The sequence below is a fragment of the Anolis carolinensis genome, chromosome X, assembly GCF_035594765.1.
Source record: "Anolis carolinensis isolate JA03-04 chromosome X, rAnoCar3.1.pri, whole genome shotgun sequence".
In the NCBI taxonomy this organism is placed as follows: Eukaryota; Metazoa; Chordata; class Lepidosauria; order Squamata; family Dactyloidae; genus Anolis; species Anolis carolinensis.
Window position 1 is genome coordinate 5,812,238 of NC_085847.1, and position 23,071 is coordinate 5,835,308.

At 47.7% G+C, this 23,071-nt stretch overlaps 3 protein-coding genes across 3 annotated transcripts; 2 read left to right on the top strand and 1 right to left on the bottom strand.

The window, feature by feature from the left end:
- Window positions 1-2,810: 2,810 nt before the first annotated feature.
- On the top strand, window positions 2,811-13,414 carry sec14l2 (SEC14 like lipid binding 2). Its single transcript, XM_003226801.3, has 12 exons — window positions 2,811-2,969; window positions 5,808-5,883; window positions 7,233-7,276; window positions 7,527-7,586; window positions 7,668-7,856; window positions 8,727-8,822; window positions 8,929-8,989; window positions 9,072-9,155; window positions 10,465-10,571; window positions 10,674-10,813; window positions 10,902-11,071; window positions 12,073-13,414. The coding sequence occupies exons 1-12, from the start codon at window positions 2,916-2,918 to the stop codon at window positions 12,219-12,221; spliced, it is 1,230 nt and encodes a 409-aa protein (XP_003226849.1). The 5' UTR covers window positions 2,811-2,915; the 3' UTR covers window positions 12,222-13,414.
- Window positions 13,415-15,050: 1,636 nt separating this feature from the next.
- mtfp1 (mitochondrial fission process 1) lies at window positions 15,051-18,174 on the top strand. Its single transcript, XM_003226802.4, has 4 exons — window positions 15,051-15,198; window positions 17,083-17,216; window positions 17,312-17,541; window positions 17,940-18,174. The coding sequence occupies exons 1-4, from the start codon at window positions 15,099-15,101 to the stop codon at window positions 18,013-18,015; spliced, it is 540 nt and encodes a 179-aa protein (XP_003226850.2). The 5' UTR covers window positions 15,051-15,098; the 3' UTR covers window positions 18,016-18,174.
- Window positions 18,175-18,947: 773 nt separating this feature from the next.
- LOC103280523 (zona pellucida sperm-binding protein 3) lies at window positions 18,948-22,398 on the bottom strand. Its single transcript, XM_008119818.3, has 8 exons — window positions 22,259-22,398; window positions 21,998-22,171; window positions 20,556-20,736; window positions 20,011-20,119; window positions 19,807-19,898; window positions 19,615-19,709; window positions 19,408-19,488; window positions 18,948-19,272 (listed from the first exon to the last, which is right to left on the bottom strand). The coding sequence occupies exons 1-8, from the start codon at window positions 22,266-22,268 to the stop codon at window positions 19,046-19,048; spliced, it is 969 nt and encodes a 322-aa protein (XP_008118025.2). The 5' UTR covers window positions 22,269-22,398; the 3' UTR covers window positions 18,948-19,045.
- Window positions 22,399-23,071: the final 673 nt, after the last annotated feature.

Consider the following 23,071-nt stretch of genomic DNA (forward strand, 5'->3'; position numbering starts at 1 on the left):
AAATGTACCTATCGCTAAAGAAAGGGGCCAAGGGTGAGTCCAAGGGCAAAGATTCCTTTCGCTCCAGATCCGAAGGCTCGGCAATCTCTAATCTTGCTTTCGAAAGGCCCAGATAATGATCTGACCCTTGTTAGGGAGAGAGGCCACGGAGAGACGAGCCCAAAGCTCAGCAAAGCCACGGTTGGTGATAATGCCATCGCTTGCCTAACCCTTCATTGTGGGTCAAACCCTAAGGCACCGCCCTTGTTTGCTGGCTCGGAGATGGTCTGGGGAGATAATGGGATCCCACACCCCCGGGACTGGGAATCTGGACCTGGCGTCTCACAGTCAGGGAAATACAGTATGGGTAAATAATATAATATAATATATATAGAACAAGGATCTAATAATATACGTCATATATTATAATATAGTCTATGACATATAATATACATCAAATAATATAATATATTATATGTATCATAGACTATATTATAATATAGCTTTACTATAATATATTATACCTATACTATAATATATTGTAATATAGTATATGACATATATGTCAGATAATATATATGTCATATACTTTATTATAATACAATATTATATATATGTGTGTGTGTGTATATAGATATATAATATATATTATTCACTTCGTTTCTAGCCCGCCTTTCTCACCCCGGAACTGAGAAATTAAATTATACAGTAATAATATATGTCATATAATATATGACGTATATTATTATAATATAATTTCTCAGCTCTGGGGTGAGAAAGGCAGGTTAGAAACAAAGTAAATAAATAAATAATGTATGTGCTGAGCTTCTTCCAATCTTACAGTTGAAATGGGCCGCTAAAGGTCATCCAGTCCATCAAGCCCTCTTGACAGATGGCCATCCAAGCCTGTTTACAATCCATCGCACAGAAACAGGGACATTGTTGGCAATCTGCCTTGGGATCAGTTGAGCTCAAGCCGCAATGGCAAGGCTGCTACGGGCTTTCACAATTTCTCAGGGAGGTGCCTTTCTTCCTTTCTTCCCCACGCAATCCACCCGCCCACTGCTCTGGCTCTGAAACTTGCAAAAGGAGGAGCCAGGTCCTTGTCAAATGTGCAAAGGTTTTTCTACTGATCCCGGTCTCAAGCTCCGGGAGCCTCAAGGCTGATGGCTTGGCCTCCACATCTGGAGGCGGAGGATCACTCTGGGATGGAAACTAAAGGCTGGATCCACACCGCCCTCTCTCCCAGCATCTGCTCCCAGATGGTCTGCTTTGAACTGGATCATATGGGTCTACATCATATGATGGGATCCTGGGATACAGAGCAGTGTAGAGGTAGACAGAGGTGGAAGGCCTCTTGCCCAGGAAGAGAGGTGTTGGGACTACAACTCCCATCCTCCTCCAGGGAATAGAGGGGGGCGCATAGGGTCAAACAGGCTCCGCTCTCCCACTGCAAGAAGTGTTGGGATTGCCATTGACATAATCCTCCATAGGACAGAGCGGAAAGGGCTCTTGCCCATGAGAAGAAGTGTTGGGACTACAGCTCCCACCATCCTCCACGGGGTCAACCAAAGGCTCCCCTTCATGATCAGAGGCCTTGGGACTACAACTCTCATCACTCGCCATGAACAGAGCCAATGTCCAAAGCGAATGGAAGCCTGACACACTAGACGTGGCTCCGGGAGGGGCTTTGTGGCCGAGCCAGAAGGATGGCGCCTGCCCCGTGGCTCCCTTGGCTTGGGCTCCAGGGCCACCGCTCTCCCATGGGTTTCCTATTGCAAGCCAGGCATTCCACAGACCAGGCTGTCGCTCCGATCCTTGCTCCAAAGAACGGGGCAAAAACAGATCAATCCATGACTGTGTTTCCAGCCTGGTATTGACTTTCCTCCTTTTACAAAACAAACAAACCGCTTTCCACTGGGCCTGAAAGTCAAGAGTCCAAGGCCACCATGCGCAGGGAGGGAGACAGGGCCTGGCCAAAGGGCCACCCCACCCACCCCCCCACCCCGCCTCCTTTCACCAGGGTTAGGTTAGACCATTCGGACTTTTATTCACAACTAGTTGCCCGCGTTATTTGAAAAAGTCCATTTTGCGTTGTACGAAATGCATCAGGTTGTGGGTGAACTACAACTCCCATCATGCCAGGTTCACCCCCAGAAATCCCATCAGTCCTTAAAGTTTGTTGGGCAAGCTTGCTTTGGGTGCATCATGGGTGGGGTTGAGTGTCTTCTCTGACTGTAGGGTGAACTACAACTCCCACCCTGGTGAGTCCGCTCCCCCCAAACCCCTCCAATAAAAAAACGTGGGCATATCAGGTACGGTATGTGTGCCAAGTTTGGTCCAGATCGATCAGTGTGAACCAGGTGAACTATACATCCCAGGGCCTACAACTCCCAAATGCCTAGGCCCATTCCCCTCCAGAATGTGGGCCTACCGGGTCTGCGTGCCAAGTTTGGTCCAGGTCCATCCTTGTTTGAATTCGTATCTGTATGTGGGCGAACTATGTACCTCTGTGCCCGGCTCAGCCTTTGGTTTGCCACCTGTGGCCCTTCAGGCCTTTGGACTTCAGGTCCCAGAATCCCTGGCTATTGGACAAGCTGGCCGAGGCTTCTGGGAGTTGGAGTCCCGAAGGATCTCAATCGTCTCTTCAGAAAAATGCGCGCAAAGCCGGCTCTTCCCCTCTCGGTCGCTCCCCCCGCCGCACCTCCACCTCGCAGCCAATGAGCGCCGGGTATTTCTAGTTTCCTCCCTCCCCCCCAGAAAAGAGACTAAGGCCCCGCCTCCAGTTAGCCTCTCAGCCAATGGGCCTCGCGCTCGTCTCGTTTCCGCCCTCCCCTTTTTTGGCAGCGCAATAGGCGGGGCCTAGCTGCCAATGAAAGCTGGGCAGGCTGGTACCTGGCAGGTAGAAGCGGGTTGATCGCGGGAGAACAGCAGCGATGAGCGGCCACGTCGGGGATCTGAGCCCCAAGCAGGAGGAGGCCCTGGCCAAGGTGAGTGGCATCCCTTCTCCGCTTGGGATTGGGAAGCTCAGCATCCCATCCACGGTGCCAAGATAAAGGCTTCTCTCGCCCCGCTTGAGCTGCCAGGACCCCATCCCATTGCATGCTGGGAACTGTAGTCCGCTTGGACCCCTGCGCTCCCCGAGACAGAGGGGAAAGACCTCGCACAAAAACTACAACTCCCATCATTGCACAGCATGGGTTGTTTTTCAAGCTCTGTCCAATCCAGAATGTCTCTGCCTGATTGGGCTACATGGTGAATCTAGAAGCAACGTATTTACAACAAATAGATCCACATAAAGTATAAAGATAAAATATAAATATTAATCAAGAAGTAATCTATTGGTAAGAAATCGATCAGTGTCTTGGCAAAATAGAAATATAATCCATATCAAATATAAGTATCAAATAAATACTCGATAAGTCATATATTTTTAATAAATATATAAAGTATAATATAATATAATATAACAAAATCAAAATATAATATGGGACAGTAGCTGCAAATAAATGTGTAATAACTATATTTCTAATAAATAGATGCCTGTATTTATCAAATACAAATATAATAATCAATCTAAATATACTAATGGTAAGCATAAATATATAAGATAAAGATAAAGAAGATGAAATGCCTTTGCTTGGTGCATCGACCAATATATTGGTTATATTGATGGATTTCCATTAATCTCAACAATATGGCGAGACTTGGCATCCCTTGACCGCCTTTGCTACATCCCTAGCCACTCTCAAAGCCTCCTATTTTCTTCTCCAAACTTCATTTCCAAACAATGGAGCCCCCGGTGGTGCAGTGGGTTAAACCCTTGTGCTGGCAGGACTGCTGACTTGAAGGTTGGGTTGCTGACCTGAAGGTTGCCGGTTCAAACCCAACCTGGGGAGAGCATGGATGAGCTCCCTCTGTCAGCTCCAGCTCCATATGGGGCCACGAGAGAAGCCACCCACAAGGATGGTATCACATCCAGGTGTTCCCTGGGCAACGTCCTTGCAAACAGCCAACTCTCTCACACCAGAAGCGACTTGCAGTTTCTCAAGTCACTCCTGACATGAAAAAAAAACAACTTCCAAACAATAAACACTTATTATCTTCTACTGTGTATTTTGCAGCTTCAGGCTTTCTTTTTGTCTTTGAGCGGGTCAACAGCTGAACATTTATTATATTATTATATTTATTATTGTTATTAACATCCGTTTAAATTGAGTCTGTTTGCCTCACCAAAGGACAGTTCCCAGGAGTCAAAGTGGTGTCAAACTGCATTAAATCCACAGTGTAGATCCTCCTAGCTGGCCTCTTACATAAGGACTCCCTTCTAGGGCCGGCTCAATGGGTTCTAATCCAGCTTTGTGTATTTAAGGCACCCAGGACGGTGCCGAAGTTTCATAAGGTGTCTTACACAAGGCACGGCTCTCTTTACTGTCATTCTAATACACTGTTTCGTGGTCTGAAATGATTCCGAGACAGGTGGTTTCAACATCGCCTTCTCTTTCCAAAGGATGATCTCACAGACTTTTTGGGAAGTGTGTACTTGGGACTGGAGCCGGAGAACATTTCCGCAGAGTTGAATAAGCTTCCCACTTGGACCTAACAAGCAATAATATGCATAAGATGCATTTTCTGTACCAGTCTTTCTCGAATTATCTTTCCTATCTGGGCCTCTCCGGGATGAAAAAAAAATCTTAAGTCAAACCAGTTGATGCAAAGTTTGCAACTGGGGCCCAGGGCAACAATGCCTCAATTAAGCACCAGATTAATTAGGATTTCTTTTTTTCCCTGGGATGGTTGGGAAAGAGGCTGAGAGGCCCAGCCTGTGCCTTTCCCTTAACCCTTTCCCTGCAGAATTGGGATGGCAGAGATGTTGTGAGATCGGTTTCTGTGTCCGCCACCCGGGAATGCGGCCGTTGCTTAGAGACCCACAAATGGGGCGGCATACAAAGCAGCGGGTGGCAGGCGGGGAAAGAAGCCCAGGGCACGCTGGCTGAGACAAGGCGCACCTGCAGTCCCTTTTCCTAGGTTCAACCAACCCCTTAGAAGAGATACGCCGCATGCAGGAATTATCAAGGGGACACAACACATCTCATAAGAACCTTTTATTTACATATTTCTAAAAAGATATGATGTTGCTTACTAGCATGTATATGCAATAGCATTGCCTGGGTGGCCTTGGGGCCACTGCCAGCGTACTTTCTCATTTCTCCAGCTCTGAAAATATCTACTTTCTCCAGCTCTGAGAAAAAGGCCTGCTTTCTCCTTTCTCCAGCTCTGAGAAGGCCTACTTTCTCCATAGGGACCCTATGACAATGGTGGGGAGGTTCTCTGTCGCTCTTTCCTTCCTTTCCCCGTTCTCCTCATACACCCAGATTACCTTTTTGGTTTGGCAGGGACACAACAGAGGGCCACTTCACTCAGCAACAGCCTTTGTGGTACAAAGTGACAAACATACATACTTTGGTATATAGATGAATACAGACCAATAAATACATTGCAATAAATGAAATGTATGGGGATGCCACATGCCTCATGAAAACCTTTCATACACACACACACACACACGATTTATTGCTGAAATGGCATATGGGAAGGAAGGTCTCTCCTTCCTCGGTGGCACTTCCCGGCTTCTGGCGGGGATTAATGACACCTCCTTTCAGGCAATGTTAATCCCATCGGCTTCGTTAAGGAGGACAGGACCTTGAGAGAATGCCTTCTGAGCGCATCTGTCCATAAATTGGCTTTGATGTGTTTTTCCAGGAGCAAAAAGAGCATGCCAATCCCGACCAAGGGAAGCTAACCCTCTTGATCTCGATTTCTCGCAGTTCCGGGAGAACATCCAAGACATCCTTCCTCTGCTCCCAGCCCAGGATGACTACTATATCCTGAAGTGGCTCCGAGGTAAGGAGAGAGGGTCTCCCGATCCAAGCTTTAGATGTCAACGCAGCTCAGAGTGGGAAGGCCAGGCCAGGTTGCCATTGAAGGAGCTCTCCAAGGTGCCAAAACAGCTTTCTTTTCAGCACCTTGGAGAACTCCAAGACGTAACAAAGGCTGGATCTGAAGGGCTTCCTTTTTTGACAACTTGGCCTCGCAACCTTTCAGTGACACCTCACATCTGTTTGAATGTTGCCCTCTGGCCAAAAGTCCAAAAGCCAAGCTGGGAGGCCTATCAGTGACCCTTGAGCCGGGCCTGATAAACACGCTGCCCTCCCTGGGTGAAATTCCAAGGCTGAGGAGGAAGCGGGTCGTCCCGGAGGTCACTTCCAAGGGTGGGAAGGGCCCAATCTTTCTCGGACCCCAATCTTGGACCCCATCCTATCTTTCTCGGACTCAGCCCTGCCTTGTTGGGAAGATAAGAGTCAGGCGAAAGGACTCTTTCCGCAATGGGAAGGTGACGGCAGCAGCGTGCAGCAGGGAGATAAGATAGGGACGCCAGCCCCAGATAAGCGCCAACCTTTCCTCCCCAAAGAGCCTCTAATCGGGCAACTCATCAAGATAGCTGAGAAAGGATCAGAAGGCGCTTTCTCCTCCAATAGAAATAGGTCACGGACCTTTGAAAGGAGGCACGTGCCATACTGCAACATTGCGTCTTCAATACCTTCCCGAGAGAGCCAAAAACCCTTTGGAGTAGAATCTCCTCTTCCGGTAAACAACCAGGTATAGTTCTGCAAGGCAATGGTTTCAGTTGTTAGACTGAATAACCTGCTATCTCTGATCTGTTAGGAAAACAGCACCCAAAAAAACAGCAGTGCTTCAGAAGTGTTTTCCAGAGACCAAAAACATATATGCTCTCCTATAAAATAACTTGTTTTACGCCAAGAGACAAAAAATGAAGTAGACGCGGATAAAAATAAACAATTTAGTTGACTCACAGCCTTCATGTGTTCAGCATACGCAGGGACAAAACTTATCCAAGTTGGATCAGAGCAAAGTATCCCCTTTTGGCCCCTTTCCTGACCCACTCCTTCTCTCTCCTGAAACTGAGCTTTGCATCAGGCGGAGGCGTCCCTCCAACCCAGCCACCTCTCGCCCAGGTATCATTCCTGGCTGAGGTTCAGGGATCCGTGGAAGAGATAAGACTCCAAAATTAATTAATTTGGTTTTTTGTTCCCTTACAAAACCGTTGGGAAAGGCAACCTTGCAGGTGTTGGTCCAACTGGAACAAGGTATAGCCTTGCTCAATGTAAACAGCCATTGTGTTTGGATCAGAAGAACCTGGTGGAACTTTAATCTCCCTTCTTTCATTGCAGCCAGGTGTTTCGACTTGCAGAAGTCGGAGGCAATGCTCCGAAAGGTAAGGAGATCGATCTAGATCTAGATCTAGATATGAAAGGGGTGGGTTTCCCAGTTGAAAACCTGCCAGGATGTTAAGTTGGATCACAAAGGGTATACGTGTGCAACTTTGGTCCCGACCCACCAAGCTGTGTAGGATCCTTTGTAGAACAAACCTATCTACATACATGCCTTTGCAACAGGGCTATAGGGGAACAAATGGCAAAGGCTTGCACCACTGAGCAGGACTTTTTTTGTTTGTCTCCCGGCAGCATGTGGAGTATCGCAAGCGCATGGACGCCGAGCACATCTTGGAATGGCAGGCCCCTGAGGTCAGTCCCCTCCTCGCTTGGCCCTGCCCCTGGCCCGCTGTCTTCAAGGCCTAGATCTCTGTGTTTTCCTCCTCCTCAAAGGTGGTCCAGAAGTACATGACGGGGGGCCGGTGCGGCTACGACCGGGAGGGCTGCCCCATCTGGTACGAGATCATTGGGCCGCTGGACGCCAAGGGCATCCTCTTCTCCGTCTCCAAGCAGGACTTGCTCAAGAAGAAGTTCCAGGACTGTGAGATCTTGCGCGGCCTCTGCGACGCCCAGACCGAGAAAGTAAGCGCTCTCCTCTTCCCCAGCCAGCCTCCAAAGGTGCCTGGCCTCAGCAAAGCTCCGAGTTTACACAGCAACCTCCGCAAAGGCCTTCGGGGCAAGTCAAGCAATTGCCCTTCACTTCCTTCCTCCACTTGAACACTCATTCTACAATTAACACTCTTCTGGAAAAACAGGTTGCCCCAAGACTTCCTCCGCCGTGCCCAAAGGCATGGAAGCCATGCTTAACAAAGCAAGGCCTCATTTAACGTGCCTATTAAATGATAAGCTGCTCTGAGAATGCCTCCTTTCTCCCTTCTCCAGCTCTAAGAAGAGGGCTTACCTTCTCCAAGTCTTAGAAAACCTACTTTCTCCCTCCTCCAGCTTCAAGGCCTACTTTCTCCAAGTCTTAGAAAGGGTACTTTCTCCTTTCTCCAGCCCTGAGAAGGCCTGATTTCTTTTAGGTGGCCTGCTTTTTCCTTTCTACAGCTCTAAGAAGGCCTACTATCTCCTTTATCCAGCTCTGAGAGGAGGGCCTACCTTCCTGAAGTCTTAGAAAACCTACTTTCTTTCTCCCTTCTCCAGCTCTGATGCCTACTCTCTCCAAGTCTTACAAAGCCTACTTTCTCCCTTCTCCAGCCCCGATAAGGCCTAAGTTCTCCAACTTTTAGGTGGCCTACTTTCTCCCTTCTCCAACTTTTGGAAGGCATACATACATACATCCTTTGGTTTTTATCAATATCGAGTGTTGTGAGCTGTAGAGTCCAGATTAGACACCAGGCGGTCTGAGCTGGGTGCTGGAGGCCTGGCGTCTGCTTTTCTGCTGGGCTGGCATGTTTCCTCCATGGGAATGGCTCCCTTTGGCCTGACCTTCCCTTTGTTTGCTTCCTAAAGCTGGGCAAGAAGATCGAGAGCGTCATCATGGTTTATGACTTTGAGGGGCTGAGCCTGAAGCATCTCTGGAAGCCGGCGGTGGAGGCCTATTCCGAGGTAAAGAGACCACAGCCGCCATGGCGGGGGAGCCCGGCCTGCCTCACGGGCTTCAGGCCTGCATTGGGTTCCTCTTCTTCTTCTTCTTCTTCTCCTCCCCTTCCAGCTGCTTTCCATGTTTGAGGAGAACTACCCCGAGTGCCTGAAACACGCCTTCATCATCAAAGGTAAAGCTTTTCCTGCAAAACCTGGGCCTGGAAGGTGTGTTTCCCTTTGCCTGGCTGTGAACTGGCTTTTGCTTTCCCGCAGCTCCAAAGCTCTTCCCTGTGGCCTACAACCTGGTCAAGCGCTTCCTCAGCGAAGACACACGCAAGAAGATTGTCATCTTGGGAGGTGAGTCCAAATGGAGCCGGAACGGGCTTAAGGGCAAGGCGGAGGCTTCCAGGTCCAGCTCAGGGGTGTTGGGGCTTGCTTACTTTCTCCCTTCCTTATCTCTAAGAAGATGTCATACTTTCTCCCGTCTCCAGCTCTGTGAAAGCTCACCTTCTTCCTTCTCCAGCTTCAAGGCCTACTTTCTCCCTTCTCCAGCTTTGAGAAGGCCTAGTTTCTCTCTTCTCCAGCTCCAAAGCCTGCTTTCTCCCTTCTCCAGCTTTGAGATGGCACACTTTCTCCAGATCCAAGAAGGCATCCTTTCTCCCTCCTCCAACTCTGAAAGTAGGCCTACTTTCTCCATTTTCCAGGTCTGGGAGGCCTACTTTCTCCCTTCTCCATCTCTGGGAAGAGGGGTCTTTAAGAGATGCTTCCAAAGAGCCATTTCTCTGGAATGGTTCCCTCCTCGGACCGGAGCCGCCCTCCTTCCGTGCCTTTGCCTGGCTCCATGAGAAGGCCGCTCTGTGTTCTGGGAGGCACATGAATGGCTCCATTCAGGAATGCGCGATGCAGAAAACTGCCCCACTTTTGTTAGGAAAGGACATTCCTGGCTCTATTATAGAAGCAGAAGGAGAAGCAAGCCAAGCCAAAGGATGGCTGCTTCCTTCTGCTGATGGGGAATGACTGGACCTGGGCTCTAATCCGCATTTGGCCCTGAAGTTCAGCGTTCCTTGGAAAAACATGTCAACCATGGGGAAAACAAACCTCTGGATGTGCCAGACTCTAGCCTCTGAAACCAGGCCAAGGTGTTGGCACCAGAGCCGATAATCCCCTGATCCCTTTCTTTGAATCCTGCCTCCAATTGCTCAAGGCTTCCTGTAAGCTGCTTTTTAAAAAAGCAAAGAAACAGTAAAACACGTTTTTTTGTCTTTTCACTGGACCATTCTGGGTGGGACTATCCCAACTATAGGCATGGCACATTTTCTTGGATATCTTGTATGTATCAGTGGGCACGTTGCTTTGGATGGAGAAGGGGGAAAGCAGACTGCCTTCTCAGAGCTGGAGAAGGGAAAAGTATGCCATCTCGGCCCCTTCAAATGGACCATTTCCAGAGAAGGGATGCTCAAACAGTAATAATAATAATAATAATAATAATAATAATAATAATAATAATAATAATTGTATTCCGCTCTATCTCCCTGAGGGGTCTCACAGTTTAATGGGATTATTATTATTATTATTATTATTATTTTGAGAAGGTTTTGGAGGACCACTAGTTGGGTAGGTTGACGCAAGTGCTCAGAAGACGAGTAACCCTCTGGCTTCCCTCTAGCGAACTGGAAGGAGGCCTTGCTCAACCACATTGATGCCAAAGAGCTGCCGGTGGAATACGGGGGCACCCTCACCGACCCCGACGGAGACCCCAAATGCAAGAGCAAGGTAGGAGGAGTGTAGTAGGGGGGAACCAGGGCCAGGAGAGAGGAAATACGGCCCCCTCCGCCTCTCCCGTTTGCCGATGCAATCGTTTGTTCTTTGGCGCAGTTGAACTACGGCGGGGAGGTGCCCAAGAAGTACTACATGCGGGACCAGCTCAAGACCCAGTATGAGCACAGCGTGGTGGTGAGCCGGGGCTCCTCGCACCAAGTGGAGTACGAGATCCTCTTCCCCGGCTGCGTCCTCAGGTGAGCCCAGGGCGGGAAAGCCAAGGGCGGCCCAATGGTCCGGGCATTGCAGAGGAAGGAGGCTCTCACGGGTGTCTCCTCTCGCCAGGTGGCAGTTCATGTCCGACAGCGCCGACATCGGCTTCGGCGTCTTCCTGAAGACCAAGGTGGGCGCCCGCCAGCACGCTGGCGATATGAGCGAGATCTTTGCCAACCAGCGCTACAACGCCCACATGGTGCCCGAGGATGGCTCCCTCACCTGCGCTGACGCCGGAATCTGTGAGTCGCCTCCCGCTTTAGTGTATCTGTGTATATTTCAAGTTGTCATGTTTTTGATTGTGAGCCGCTTTGAGTCTCCGTAGGGAGAGATACAGCGGGATATGATATCAAGAAATAAACAAACAAGATAATACAATAGTGCCCCTGGGGATTGGTAGCTGCCAGATCAATGTCGTTTTGCTATATACCATATGTGTGTATATGTATGTATGCAGATATATATATATATATGTGGTGTGTCTATCTACATCTATATGGTTTGTGTGTGTGTGTATGCTATGAACCTTGTGTACAGCTAAACCTATCCTACACACACAGCATAAACTCTGTATATATCATATACTTACACACACGACATATATTTATCCATACACATACACATGCACACATATATGGTATGTGTGTATATCTATAGGGTGTGTGTGTGTGTGTATGCTATGAACTCTGTGTATAGCTAAATCTATCCTATACATGTTTGTGTGTACACACACAGCATACATTCTGTATATATACACATACACACACACTCACACACACACACATATATATGGTGCTTGTGTTGGTTGGGGTGTATGTATGTTATAAGCTCTGTATGTATCATATATATATATATACACACACACACATATATATATTGCTGTTTTTAAATTGTTTAGATTTTAGCTGCTTTTGTAAGCCACTCCGAGCCCTGGGGGAGTGTTTTTAAGATTTTTTTAAAAGATATTTTTTAAAAAGCCCTAGGGGAGTGGCGGCATATAAGTTTAAATAATAAATAAATAAATAAAATATATGTGTGTGTATGTGTGTGTGTGTGTGTGTGTGGGTCTATATCTATCCCATATTTGTGTATGTATATATATACAGCATAAACTTCGTATATACCCTATATATGGTGTGTGTGTGTGACACCCTTTTTCACCTTGTATAAACATCCCTACAACCGGAGTGTGCCTTAGACTTACTGGGCTGTTTTTGTGACTGTTTTTGCTCTCTTGTCCTAGACGTTCTGCGCTTCGACAACACCTACAGCTACCTGCACGCCAAGAAGATCAGCTACACGGTGGAGGTGCTGCTGCCGGACAAGAAGGCCGAGGCGGGCTTCAAGCAGCTGGACAACCAGCTGGAAGTGCTGACCCTCAATGACGCCTGAGCCCCTTGGGGACGGGAAGCCTGCTCCTTGGAGCCAACCTTGGGGCAGGGAAGCGGGCAGCTGGGGGGTCCAAGTCCCCCCCCAACAAAACGGGTCTGCCGCTAGCTTTAGGGCAGGGCTCGCACGACTCGGCGGTAGTAAGGGGCCACAATTCTAATAGGACTACACTTCTCCTCTATGCTTCATCCTGGTTGATTGCGACTCGTCCCGTGACCGCCACTTTGCCACCCTCTCCAATGCCTCGCTGGGCCGCCTGACGATCCCATGAAGGGCTGTGTGCGGCCCGCGGGCTGGACGTTGTGCAAGTCTGATTTAGGGCATAATGGGGGGGGAGGGTGTTGCCTTCTAGCTCCCATTTTGTGCCAGTTGAGAAAGCGAGAGTGGCCCACTTCCCTGTGGAGGGAATGGGATTAAGACTTGTCCAGTCCAGCCAACTGGAAGCCAATCGCTCGCCTCCAGTTTAGCCTCGTAAAGGTACGTCTAACTATGACGGTTCGTTATCCCCAGTAGGTTGATCCCAAACAGATTGACCTCCGGTAGGGTGACCCCCTAATAGGCCGATCCTGATAGGCTGATCCCAAATAAAGTGACACCCAATAGACCAACCCCCTGATAGGACAATCCTGATAGGCCGATCCCAAACAGATTGCCACCCAATAGGACGACCCCCAATAGGCTGATCCCAAATAGACTGACCCCCGATAGGACAACCCCTCCAGAAGTCAATCCCCAAAAGAGCGACACCCCCCCCCCCAATATTTTTAGCTCAATTTCTTTCAACCCTGGCCCACACTGGCCTCTCGCAACCAAATCCCGACTTGTTTGCCCAGAGATCCCAATGGTGGCCCTCTTGCTCACTCTTCCGGTTTCCCCTACGTCGACGACTTACTTCGATGAAGTGGCCACCTTAACCCCTCTATTTGCCCCCCGCCTTGTTTACTTTTTTGCCGGTGCCTGAGACGTCAAAAGGGCTGACGACCGAATGCACACACCAGAAAAAACCAACCCACATCCAAGCCATATTGTTTACACGCTCTGGGTTCGAGTGGCGCCCAGTCTTTCTTTTGGACATGGAGGCTTCTGGAGAAAGTTGAGTTTGGGATTCTCTGGACACAAGCCAGGGCTTTTGTTCTCCCACCATACTTCTTCATATACCCCCCTCCCCCCCAGATCTAATAAACGCTGATGTCAGATTCTGGAGTGGACTCCTTGTCTCCCTTTTACACCAAGGCTTTGGATCGCAACTCCCATCATCCCCCAACCATTGGCCACACGATCTGGGGCTGCTGGCAGTTGTCAGCCATGTTGAAAATTGAACTTTGTTTGCTCCATAATAATTCAAAGGCCTTTTATGGGGTGCGGTAGGCATGGTTTGACCAATTTGCGCCATTTGAAGCCCATCCAAGGGCATTTTTGGGTTGTGGGAGGGATTAATTGACAGGATAATTGGCTTTTTCCCTGGCAAACATGCAAGACAGTTTGTTGTCAATCTCATTTTTGTATTATTTATGTTAACAAACCAGTAAGGACGCTTCAATGAGTTCAATACAACTTTAAAAATACAAATATACAATAATAAAAAAGTATCACCATGATATATTATTATACATAATAATAATAATAATAATAATAATAATAATAATAATAATTTATTCTTTTCTATCCCGCTTTTCTTCATGGGTGGGATTCAAAGCGGCATACAATATATAAAAATCATACAAATACATTTTACCACAATACACCATCAGTTCAAACATCATATCCTGATATAAAAACCCAATTAACGTATCAAATAAAACAAAGTATATTATCAGGAGTATTATAATTACTATATTAGTATTACTATATTACAATATTATTATTTATTATTATATTGCATTCTGTATTATGAGTATTATATTGTATTCTATTATAATATTATTATGAGAATGTGTCTATACAATATATTCTATGATGAGCCTGGCACAATATTAGTATGATATACAGTAGAGTCTCACTTATCCAACGTTCTGGATTATCCAACGCATTTTTGTAGTCAATGTTTTGAATACATGGTGATATTTTGGTGCTAAATTTGTAAATACAGTAATTACTACATAGCATTACTGCATATTGAACGACTTTTTTCTGTCAAATTTGTTGTCTAACATGATGTTTTGCTGCTTAATTTTTAAAATCATAACCTAATTTGATGTTTAATAGGCTTTTCCTTAATCTCTCCTTATTATCCAACATATTTGCTTATCCAACGTTCTGCCGGTGCGTTTACGTTGGATAAGCGAGACTCTACTGTATTATTATATTGTTTGATACCACTAGACTGCCATATTATTAGTAATATTATATATAATTATTAGATATTATTATACTGTACTATATGATTAGACCACAATACCTATCATATTCTACCAGGATGTCATACTATTCGTATGATACAATATATTGCACTAGAACATAAGTTGTAGTACAGAGAATACATTATGTGACAACATGATTGCTATTATATATTGCATAGTATGATCTAGAAACGAGACCAACCTGTGTGTGGATGCCAAGCCCTTGGCAAGAGGGGCCTTTGTGGGCCCAGTCCTCCTTTTTGCCGGCCTGGCTCTCCCTTTCCTGGCCCCATGTAAGCCGCCCCGAGTCCCTTCGGGGAGATGGGGCGGGGTATAAGAATAAAGTTGTTGTTGTTGTTGTTGTTGTTTCCTGGCCTGTCCGCCATTCCTCCTCACGGAGCCCTGGCTGAGGGGTCACTTGGCAACCGAACTTGTCGGGGAGCTTGCTGCTTTGCCGCTCAAAAGCGGGCCTTCCCTATTGGCTGGGGTTGGCCAGGGGCGGGGCCGGGGCGGGTCTGTCTCCGCCTGGCCCCGCCCCCTCATGGGGACGCTTTCCCGCGATTTGGCCGAGGCGGCCATGGGCTCGGGCGGCCCGGAAGCGGGGGTCGACCTCTACCGAGACACGTGGCTGCGCTACCTGGGTAAGGAAGGCTTCCCTCCGCGCCTGACCTGCTCGCTCCAGATTCCTTGCCCGCTGGGGGCCCTGCTTTCTAGAGACGGGTGAACTGGAACTCCCAGACTCCAAGGGCCATCACCCCCAAAACGCGCCAGTATTAACAGTTGGTTATGTTGGGTCTCTGTGCCAAGTTCGGTCCAGATCTGTCATTGGGGAGGCTCAGAGTGCCATCTGGATGCAGGGGGAACTACAACTCCCATGCAGGTGGGTCAGCCCCCCACCGCCAAACCCTGCCAGTATGTTCAGTTAGTCATCAGGGTTCTGTGTGCCATGTTTGATCCCGATCTGTCATTGCTGAGGCTCAGAGTGCCATCTGGATGCAAGGGGAACTACAACTCCCATGCAGGTGGGTCAGCCCCCCACCTCCAAACCCTGCCAGTATGTTCAGTTAGTCATCAGGGTTCTGTGTGCCATGTTTGATCCCGATCTGTCATTGCTGAGGCTCAGAGTGCCATCTGGATGCAGGGGGAACTACAACTCCCATGCAGGTGGGTCAGCCCCCCACCTCCAAACCCTGCCAGTATGTTCAGTTAGTCATCAGGGTTCTGTGTGCCATGTTTGATCCCGATCTGTCATTGCTGAGGCTCAGAGTGCCATCTGGATGCAAGGGGAACTACAACTCCCATGCAGGTGGACCAAGGTCTCCAGTATGCTTTGGTGGTCATCAGGGTTCTGTGTGGCAAGTTTGATCCAGATCTGTCATTAGTGGGATTCAGAATGCTCTCTGGATGCAGGGGGAACTATAACTCCCACCGAGAAATAACAATAGAAATGACTATATTATAGAAATGAAGCAAATACTAATGCTCCCACCCTCTCTCCCTGTTTGGTGGCCAAAAGCAAGGTGACTTTGGGAGATAGAAGTAAAGTTAATCATCATCATAATAAAGATAATAAACATAAAGCTAATAAAGATAATATATTGATGTTAATAAAATAATAATAATATAAAGATGATGATGATGATGATGATAATAATACTTCATCTCTGTTTGGTGGCCCAAGACAAGGGAACTTTGTGGGATAGAAACAAAGTGAATAATGATGATGATGATGATGATGATGATGATAATAATAAAGATAATGTTAATATATTGATAATAATAATAATATGATGATGATGATGACGATAAATATTTCCTCCATGTTTGGTGGCCCAAGGCAAGGAGACTTGTACCCACGTTCACCTTGGCCTTTGTTGACATCGGGAAGGAGCTTCTATTACCAAAACGCGGCTAAATATAACTCACTCGTAGCCTGAAATAGAATATTATGTAAGAGTTTTGATATAGTATAAAATACAATAATATATACAGTAGAGTCTCACTTATCCAAGCCTCGCCTATCCAGGTTTCTGGATTATCCAAGCCATTTTTGTAGTCAATGTTTTCAATATATCGTGATATTTTGGTGCTAAATTTGTAAATACAGTAATTACTACGTAGCATTACTGCGTATTGAACTACTTTTTCTGTCGAATGTGTTGTCTAACATGATGTTTTGGTGCTTAATTTGTGAAATCATAACCTAATTTGATGTTTAATGGGCTTTTCCTTAATCCCTCCTTATTATCCAAGATATTCACTTATCCAAGCTTCTGCCGGCCCGTTTAGCTTGGATAAGTGAGACTCGACTGTAATATGAAATGATAATGTAATAGTACAGTAGAATATAAGAAGATGCTGGCCAAGGCTAGGATGGTAGTGGCCCAAGGCTTTGGGGTCAAACCAGGGGAGGAAAATGCGTGACCTCGGTTGCCGTGTGACCTTTGGTGACCCTGGCCTGGGGCTGAGAGAGTGTGGCCCTTTGGGGATCCAGGCCCTCAAGGATTGGGCATCTCTCCTTCTAGGTTATGCCAACGAGGTCGGGGAGTCCTTCCGGGCCATCGTCCCGGTCTCTTTGGTCTGGGCCAGTTATGGGGTGGCCACGGCGTACGTCACCGCGGATGCCGTCGACAAGGGCAAGAAGGCCGCCGCCCTCCAGGTAGGTGCCTTGACCCCACACGAGGCCCATTGCTTGGGTTCCGATGACCCAAGGGTTCCCTGGACTCTGACGCCGCGTCCTTCCTCCTCCCGCAGGCCCAGCAGGGGGGCGGTGTGGCCAAGGAGGCCACGCTGGCGGTGGTGGACACCTTCATCTGGCAGGCGCTGGCCTCGGTCATCATCCCCGGCTTCACCATCAACCGCATCTGCGCCGCCTCCCTCTACCTCTTGGCCTCGCGGACCCGGTGGCCCCTGCCCGTCCGCAAGTGGGCCACCACCGCCCTGGGCCTCTCCGCCATCCCCTTCATCATCAAGCCCATCGACCGGTAGGTTGCCCCTCCTCGGGGATGATGGGACATTGGGCGGCAAGCAGAACCATCGATCCAATTCCAGCCATTTCCCCTTTTCACGAGGAATCTAGGGCAGCCATAAATCCATGTTCCCGGGTCCCATTGATCGCTCGCCTGCATCAGGACTTATCGATTGACTTTGCCCTGAAGCCGAGCATATAGCAGCTCACAAGCGCCACCTAGTGGCTTGGTTGTTACAGCAGCTCCTTGTGACCCACTGGCACCACCTTGTCATCAGTGGCCTTAATATAAAATGAAATTAAAGAGAATTAAAGAGAATTAAATTAAATATAGAATTAAATTTCATATTTTAAAACCTTGTTATTCTTATGGGGAGTTTAGTACAGAGACGTTTTCCTTTTCTCATCCCGTAGGTCGGTGGATTTCTTGATGGACTCCAGCCTCCGGAAACTCTACAAAAGGGACGAGAAGCCCCCAACCTCCTTCTAAGGATGGCCGGGAGCCCACGGACTGTCTGCCTTCCCCAGGGCATTACCGTATGATTGTATTTTGGGGCGGGGGGTGAGGGTCTGGCCCTCGCCCCTTGTCTTTGGCAGGGAAGAGAACAATGTGAAATTCAACGTGCAATAAAGGAAAACAACCACTTTCCACGGGGCCAGGACAATCTTCCTTCAGGTGGAAACAATGCCATCGGCCTCCGCTTGGGTCCGGAAACCCAAAAGGGAGGCAGAACTGGCTCTTAGTCTCAACATAAACACTTTGGTTTTATTTCTAAACTGGTTTTCGAAATAAAATAGTGTATATATGTTTATCCTTGCCTGTCTTTCTCCTTTCTCCAGCTCTGGGAATGTCTGCGTCACCACAACAGGCCAATCTGCTTGCTCATTTTCCTTCCCTCCTTGGCGGAGAAGGGAGAAAGCAGAGGGGCAGCAGTCCTGTGGAGATATTCCGAGGGAGGCCCTCTCAAAGCTGGGGAAGGGGGAATGTACGCCCTCTCAGAGGTGAAAGGAACAGGCCTTTTCAGAGCTGGAGGAGGGAGAAAGAAAGTGGGTAGGCACCAGACCCATAGAAACATTGTGTAATGGAGAAAAGAGAAAGTGGGCTCAGAACTGGAGAGGGGAGAAAGTAGACCCTCTTAGAGCTGGAGAACGTAAGCAGGCAGGGGTCCCAGAAACACATGATGTGGGCCCTCTCAGAGCTGGAGATGGGAGAAAGTAGGCCCCTGGGAGCTGGAGAAAGGAGAAAGTAGGTAGGCAGTGGCCCCAATGACATATGGCAACGCTGCGTAGATACACTGGTATCGATAGATAGGGAGACCCGGGACTGTGCTAGAATGGGAGGGGGTTCTCAAGAGCATCCAGTCTGACCCCTTTCGATAGGCAAAGCATGGGTTGGTCAAAGAGGACCCAGAGGCGGAGACATTTGGGAAATGGCCGTGGGCCTTTTTATTGACACTTCTGGGATGCAGTCCTCCTCCTCCTCAGGTGTCCTTTTTGGGGCTGTTGTTCTGGAGCTTGCACTAGTTGAGGGGGGACTCCTGCTCGATCTCCTCTCTGATGGCCAGGGCCCCGGCCAGCGTCTGCAGCTCCATGTGCTCGGCCCGGTCCCCACTCAGCAGCCAGTATTTCCTGCTGTGGCGCAGGTGGTGGAAGAGGGCCAGGCCCAGGGCCACGAGGGTGCCCAGCACGCAGCTGCCCACAAAGACCGCGCTCACCACCAGCAGCTTCTTCACCGTCTGGCCGTGCCCTGGGGGGGGGAGGGGGGGCACACAGAGGCAGCAAAAGCTATCAGCACACGCCAGCGCTTGCACCATGTCATCCCCCTCCTCCTCCAATGAGGAGGAGCCCCACTGGTGTCCAAGGGGGAGGACAGGCCACCTACCTTCCAACCAGGGCAGCCCTTCCTTCCTTAGGCGCAGAGGACCCAGGGCCACCCAGTGGAGCTGCCCTTTGCCCACAAAGCCTGCAAGGAAAGAGAGCAAGAGGGCGGTTGGGGGGGCTGGCGGAGGGCGGTTGGGGGGGCTGGCGGAGGGCGCCAGGCCTTCCCGGGAGGGTTGGGCTGAGCAGGAGGAGGCCAAGGCCGAGGCACCTTGGGGATGGTCAAGGGGACCGGGCTCCGAGGGGCAGACGCCATGGCAGCAGAGGCAGACCGAGGGACGAGAGGGCTCATCCACGTTCTTCCATCTAGGAGAGAAGAGCGTTTGGTAAGACAGAGCTGGGGAAGGGAGGAAGGAGGCCTCCTTCTCAAGGCTGGAGAAGGGAGAGAGAAAGCAGAACTCACAGGGCTGAGGTGACGTTGTAGGAGCAGGTCTTCTTCCCAGGACTGGCTGGGCTCTTCTGACTCCAGGCCGCAAGTAAACAATGAACATGGATCTGGCGGAAGAAACCCCAACACACACCACTTTGGCATCTCGGCTTAGCAAAACGAGGGGTGTCTGGGGAGCTGCGGCCCATTGGGAGGGACACCTGCCCGCCTCGTGCCTACCTCGGGGGTTTTGTCATCCAGCCAGAAAGCGCGGGTCTGCATGGTCAGCACCACGGCCGGGTCCTCTTGACGGAACCAGGCCGCCTTCAAGTTGCCGGGGTAGAGGCACCTGCGGGGCAAAACCAGGGGTCACTTCACCCCAGAAATGGTTCCAAAGTGGAAAGGACATCCATCCGAGCAGCAGAAAGGAGTCCCAATGGGAAGGACATCCTCCAGGAGAGTCCAGTTTTGTCCAAAGGATGAATGGATAACCTTGGGATTGGTCAGACGTATACTGATAGATACCAACTAGACTGTTGGGACTGCTGCCTTCCCCCTTCCCCAGCTCTGAGGAGGCCTCCTTTCTCCTGCTACAAGAAGACTTCCTGCTTTTTCCCTTCTCTAGCTCTGAGAAAGGCCTACTTTCTCCTTTCCATAGCTCTGAGGTCCACTTTCTCCCTTCTCCAGCTCCAAGATATCTATGAATGTCCCCTTTCTCCAGCTCGGAGGCCTGCTTTCTCCCTGCCCCAGCTCTGAGGGTGGCCTCCCAGTGCCGCCCAGCTCACCCATGGTTGTCCACAATGAAGAAGAGTGCCCGGGACTGGCTCTGTTGTGGGTTGTCCAGCACGTAGCATCTGTCTATGAACAGTTTCGGGAAGAACCCGGCTTCTGCCTGGAGGGAGGCCTGGATCCGGATGGCTTCGCCTTGGAGGTAAGCGCCGGGTTCCACCGAGACACTGAGGTCCTCTGCGGGAATAATCATAATAATAATAATAACAACAACAACAACAAGTACCACCTCCCAGCAGCAAAGAACTGGTGAGATCACAAACCTGCAAAACTATTGGAAAATGAGCACACAAAGATACTGTGGGAACTGACAAAGTTATGGAACACAACACACCAGACATCACAGTGGTGGAAAAGAAAAAGGTTTGGATCATTGATGTCGCCATCCCAGGTGACAGTCGCATTGACGAAAAACAACAGGAAAAACTCAGCCGCTCTCAGGACCTCAAGACTGAACTTCAAAGACTCTGGCAGAAACCAGTGCAGGTGGTCCCGGTGGTGATGAGCACACTGGGTGCTGTGCCAAAAGATCTTAGCCGGCATTTGGAAACAATAGACATTGACAAAATTATGATCTGCCAACTGCAAAAGGCCACCCTGCTGGGATCTGCGTGCATATCCGAAAATACATCACACAGTCCTAGACACTTGGGAAGTGTTCGACTTGTGATTTTGTGATACGAAATCCAGCATGTCTATCTTGTTTGCTGTCATACAATAATAATAATAATAATAATAATAATAATAATAATAATAATAATAATAATAATAATAAATCACACAGTCCTAGACACTTGGAAAGTGTTCGACTTGTGATTTTGTGATACGAAATCCAGCATATCTATCTTGTTTGCTGTCATACAATAATAATAATAATAATAATAATAATAATAATAATACATCACACAGTCCTAGACACTTGGGAAGTGTTCGACTTGTGATTTTGTGATACGAAATCCAGCATGTCTATCTTGTTTGCTGTCATACAATAATAATAATAATAATAATAATAATAATAATAATAATAATAATAATAATAATAAATCACACAGTCCTAGACACTTGGAAAGTGTTCGACTTGTGATTTTGTGATACGAAATCCAGCATATCTATCTTGTTTGCTGTGTCATACAATAATAATAATAATAATAATAATAATAATAATAATACATCACACAGTCCTAGACACTTGGAAAGTGTTCGACTTGTGATTTTGTGATACGAAATCCAGCATATCTATCTTGTTTGCTGTGTCATACAATAAAATAATAATAATATTAAATTGATTTGTATCCCGCCCAATCTCCCAGTGAGCAAACCTTCAATGCCTAGATAGAATGAAAACCAGAAAGGAGAGAGTTGGGTGTCATCTGCATATCTGAGATACCGAACTCCAAGACTCCGGGTGCGAGGTCTGCATGAAGCCCAAGAGACTCACCGTTGAGGAGCTGGAGAGAGAAGTTCAGCTCCGGCCCCATTTTGACGCGGGTAGCACAGACATGGGCCTGGGTTGGAGATGGTGTCGTCGTCGTCGCCGCTGCCACCGCCGGGGCCTTGGGTGCCGCCACTTGGGTGGCATTGGCAGAACCGCTCCACACCAGATGTATGGCCGCTGGTGAACAGAGGGAGAACAGAGGGGTCACAATGGAAATCTTGAACAGGACAGGTCCCCAGAAAGCGGGGAAGGAGCCCATCTCACCGTGAAACATCTTTCTGAAGAAGCCCGTCTTCCCCTTGGCAACATCCACGGGGAGAGTCAAGGAATCATCTTCAGCCAAAACTTGGGCAACTGGAAAGACACAACAGGGATTGGCATGGCTGGGAAAGGCTTTGGCCCATGGGTCAGACTAGAGGGCCTTTGGGGGTCCCTTCCAACTTCTAAACAGTTCTCTGGGGCAGCCCTTAGATACCCACTTGGCACCACTCTTATTATTATTATTATTAATAATAATAATTATTATTAAATATAAAATATAAATAAATATAATCATACTATAATTATATCATATAATGTAATACAATATATATTTACACTTTTCTTGGCACCATTCTTATTATTAGAAGGAGTAAATATAACAATATCAATAAATATAATCATACTATAATTATATCATATAATGTAATTCAATATATATTTACACTTTTCTTGGCACCATTCTTATTATTAGGAAAAGTAAATATAACAATATCAATAAATATAATCATACTATAATTATATCATATAATGTAATTCAATATGTATTTACAGTTTTCTTGGCACCATTATTATTATTAGGAGGAGTAAATATAACAATATCAATAAATATAGTCATACTATAATTATATCATATAATACAATATATATGTATTTACACTTTTCTTGGCACCATTATTATTATTATTATTATTATTATTATTATTATTAGGAAAAGTAAATATAACAATATCAATAAATATAATCATACTATAATTATATCATATAATATAATACAATACATATATTTACAGTTTTCTTGGCACCATTATTATTATC

Bases quoted from the DNA above. Each gene is read 5' to 3' on its own strand.
- sec14l2 (XM_003226801.3), top strand. From the start codon at position 2,916: ATGAGCGGCCACGTCGGGGATCTGAGCCCCAAGCAGGAGGAGGCCCTG. The intron at 8,990-9,071 runs GTAAAGCTTTTC...GCTTTCCCGCAG, and splicing joins ACACGCCTTCATCATCAAAG to CTCCAAAGCTCTTCCCTGTG. The intron at 10,572-10,673 runs GTAGGAGGAGTG...TCTTTGGCGCAG, and splicing joins ACCCCAAATGCAAGAGCAAG to TTGAACTACGGCGGGGAGGT.
- mtfp1 (XM_003226802.4), top strand. From the start codon at position 15,099: ATGGGGACGCTTTCCCGCGATTTGGCCGAGGCGGCCATGGGCTCGGGC. The intron at 17,217-17,311 runs GTAGGTGCCTTG...CTCCTCCCGCAG, and splicing joins AGAAGGCCGCCGCCCTCCAG to GCCCAGCAGGGGGGCGGTGT. The intron at 17,542-17,939 runs GTAGGTTGCCCC...CTCATCCCGTAG, and splicing joins ATCATCAAGCCCATCGACCG to GTCGGTGGATTTCTTGATGG.
- LOC103280523 (XM_008119818.3), bottom strand. The intron at 20,737-21,997 runs GTGAGTCTCTTG...TTATTCCCGCAG, and splicing joins CTCTCTCCAGCTCCTCAACG to AGGACCTCAGTGTCTCGGTG. The intron at 19,899-20,010 runs GTAGGCACGAGG...TTCTTCCGCCAG, and splicing joins TGGATGACAAAACCCCCGAG to ATCCATGTTCATTGTTTACT.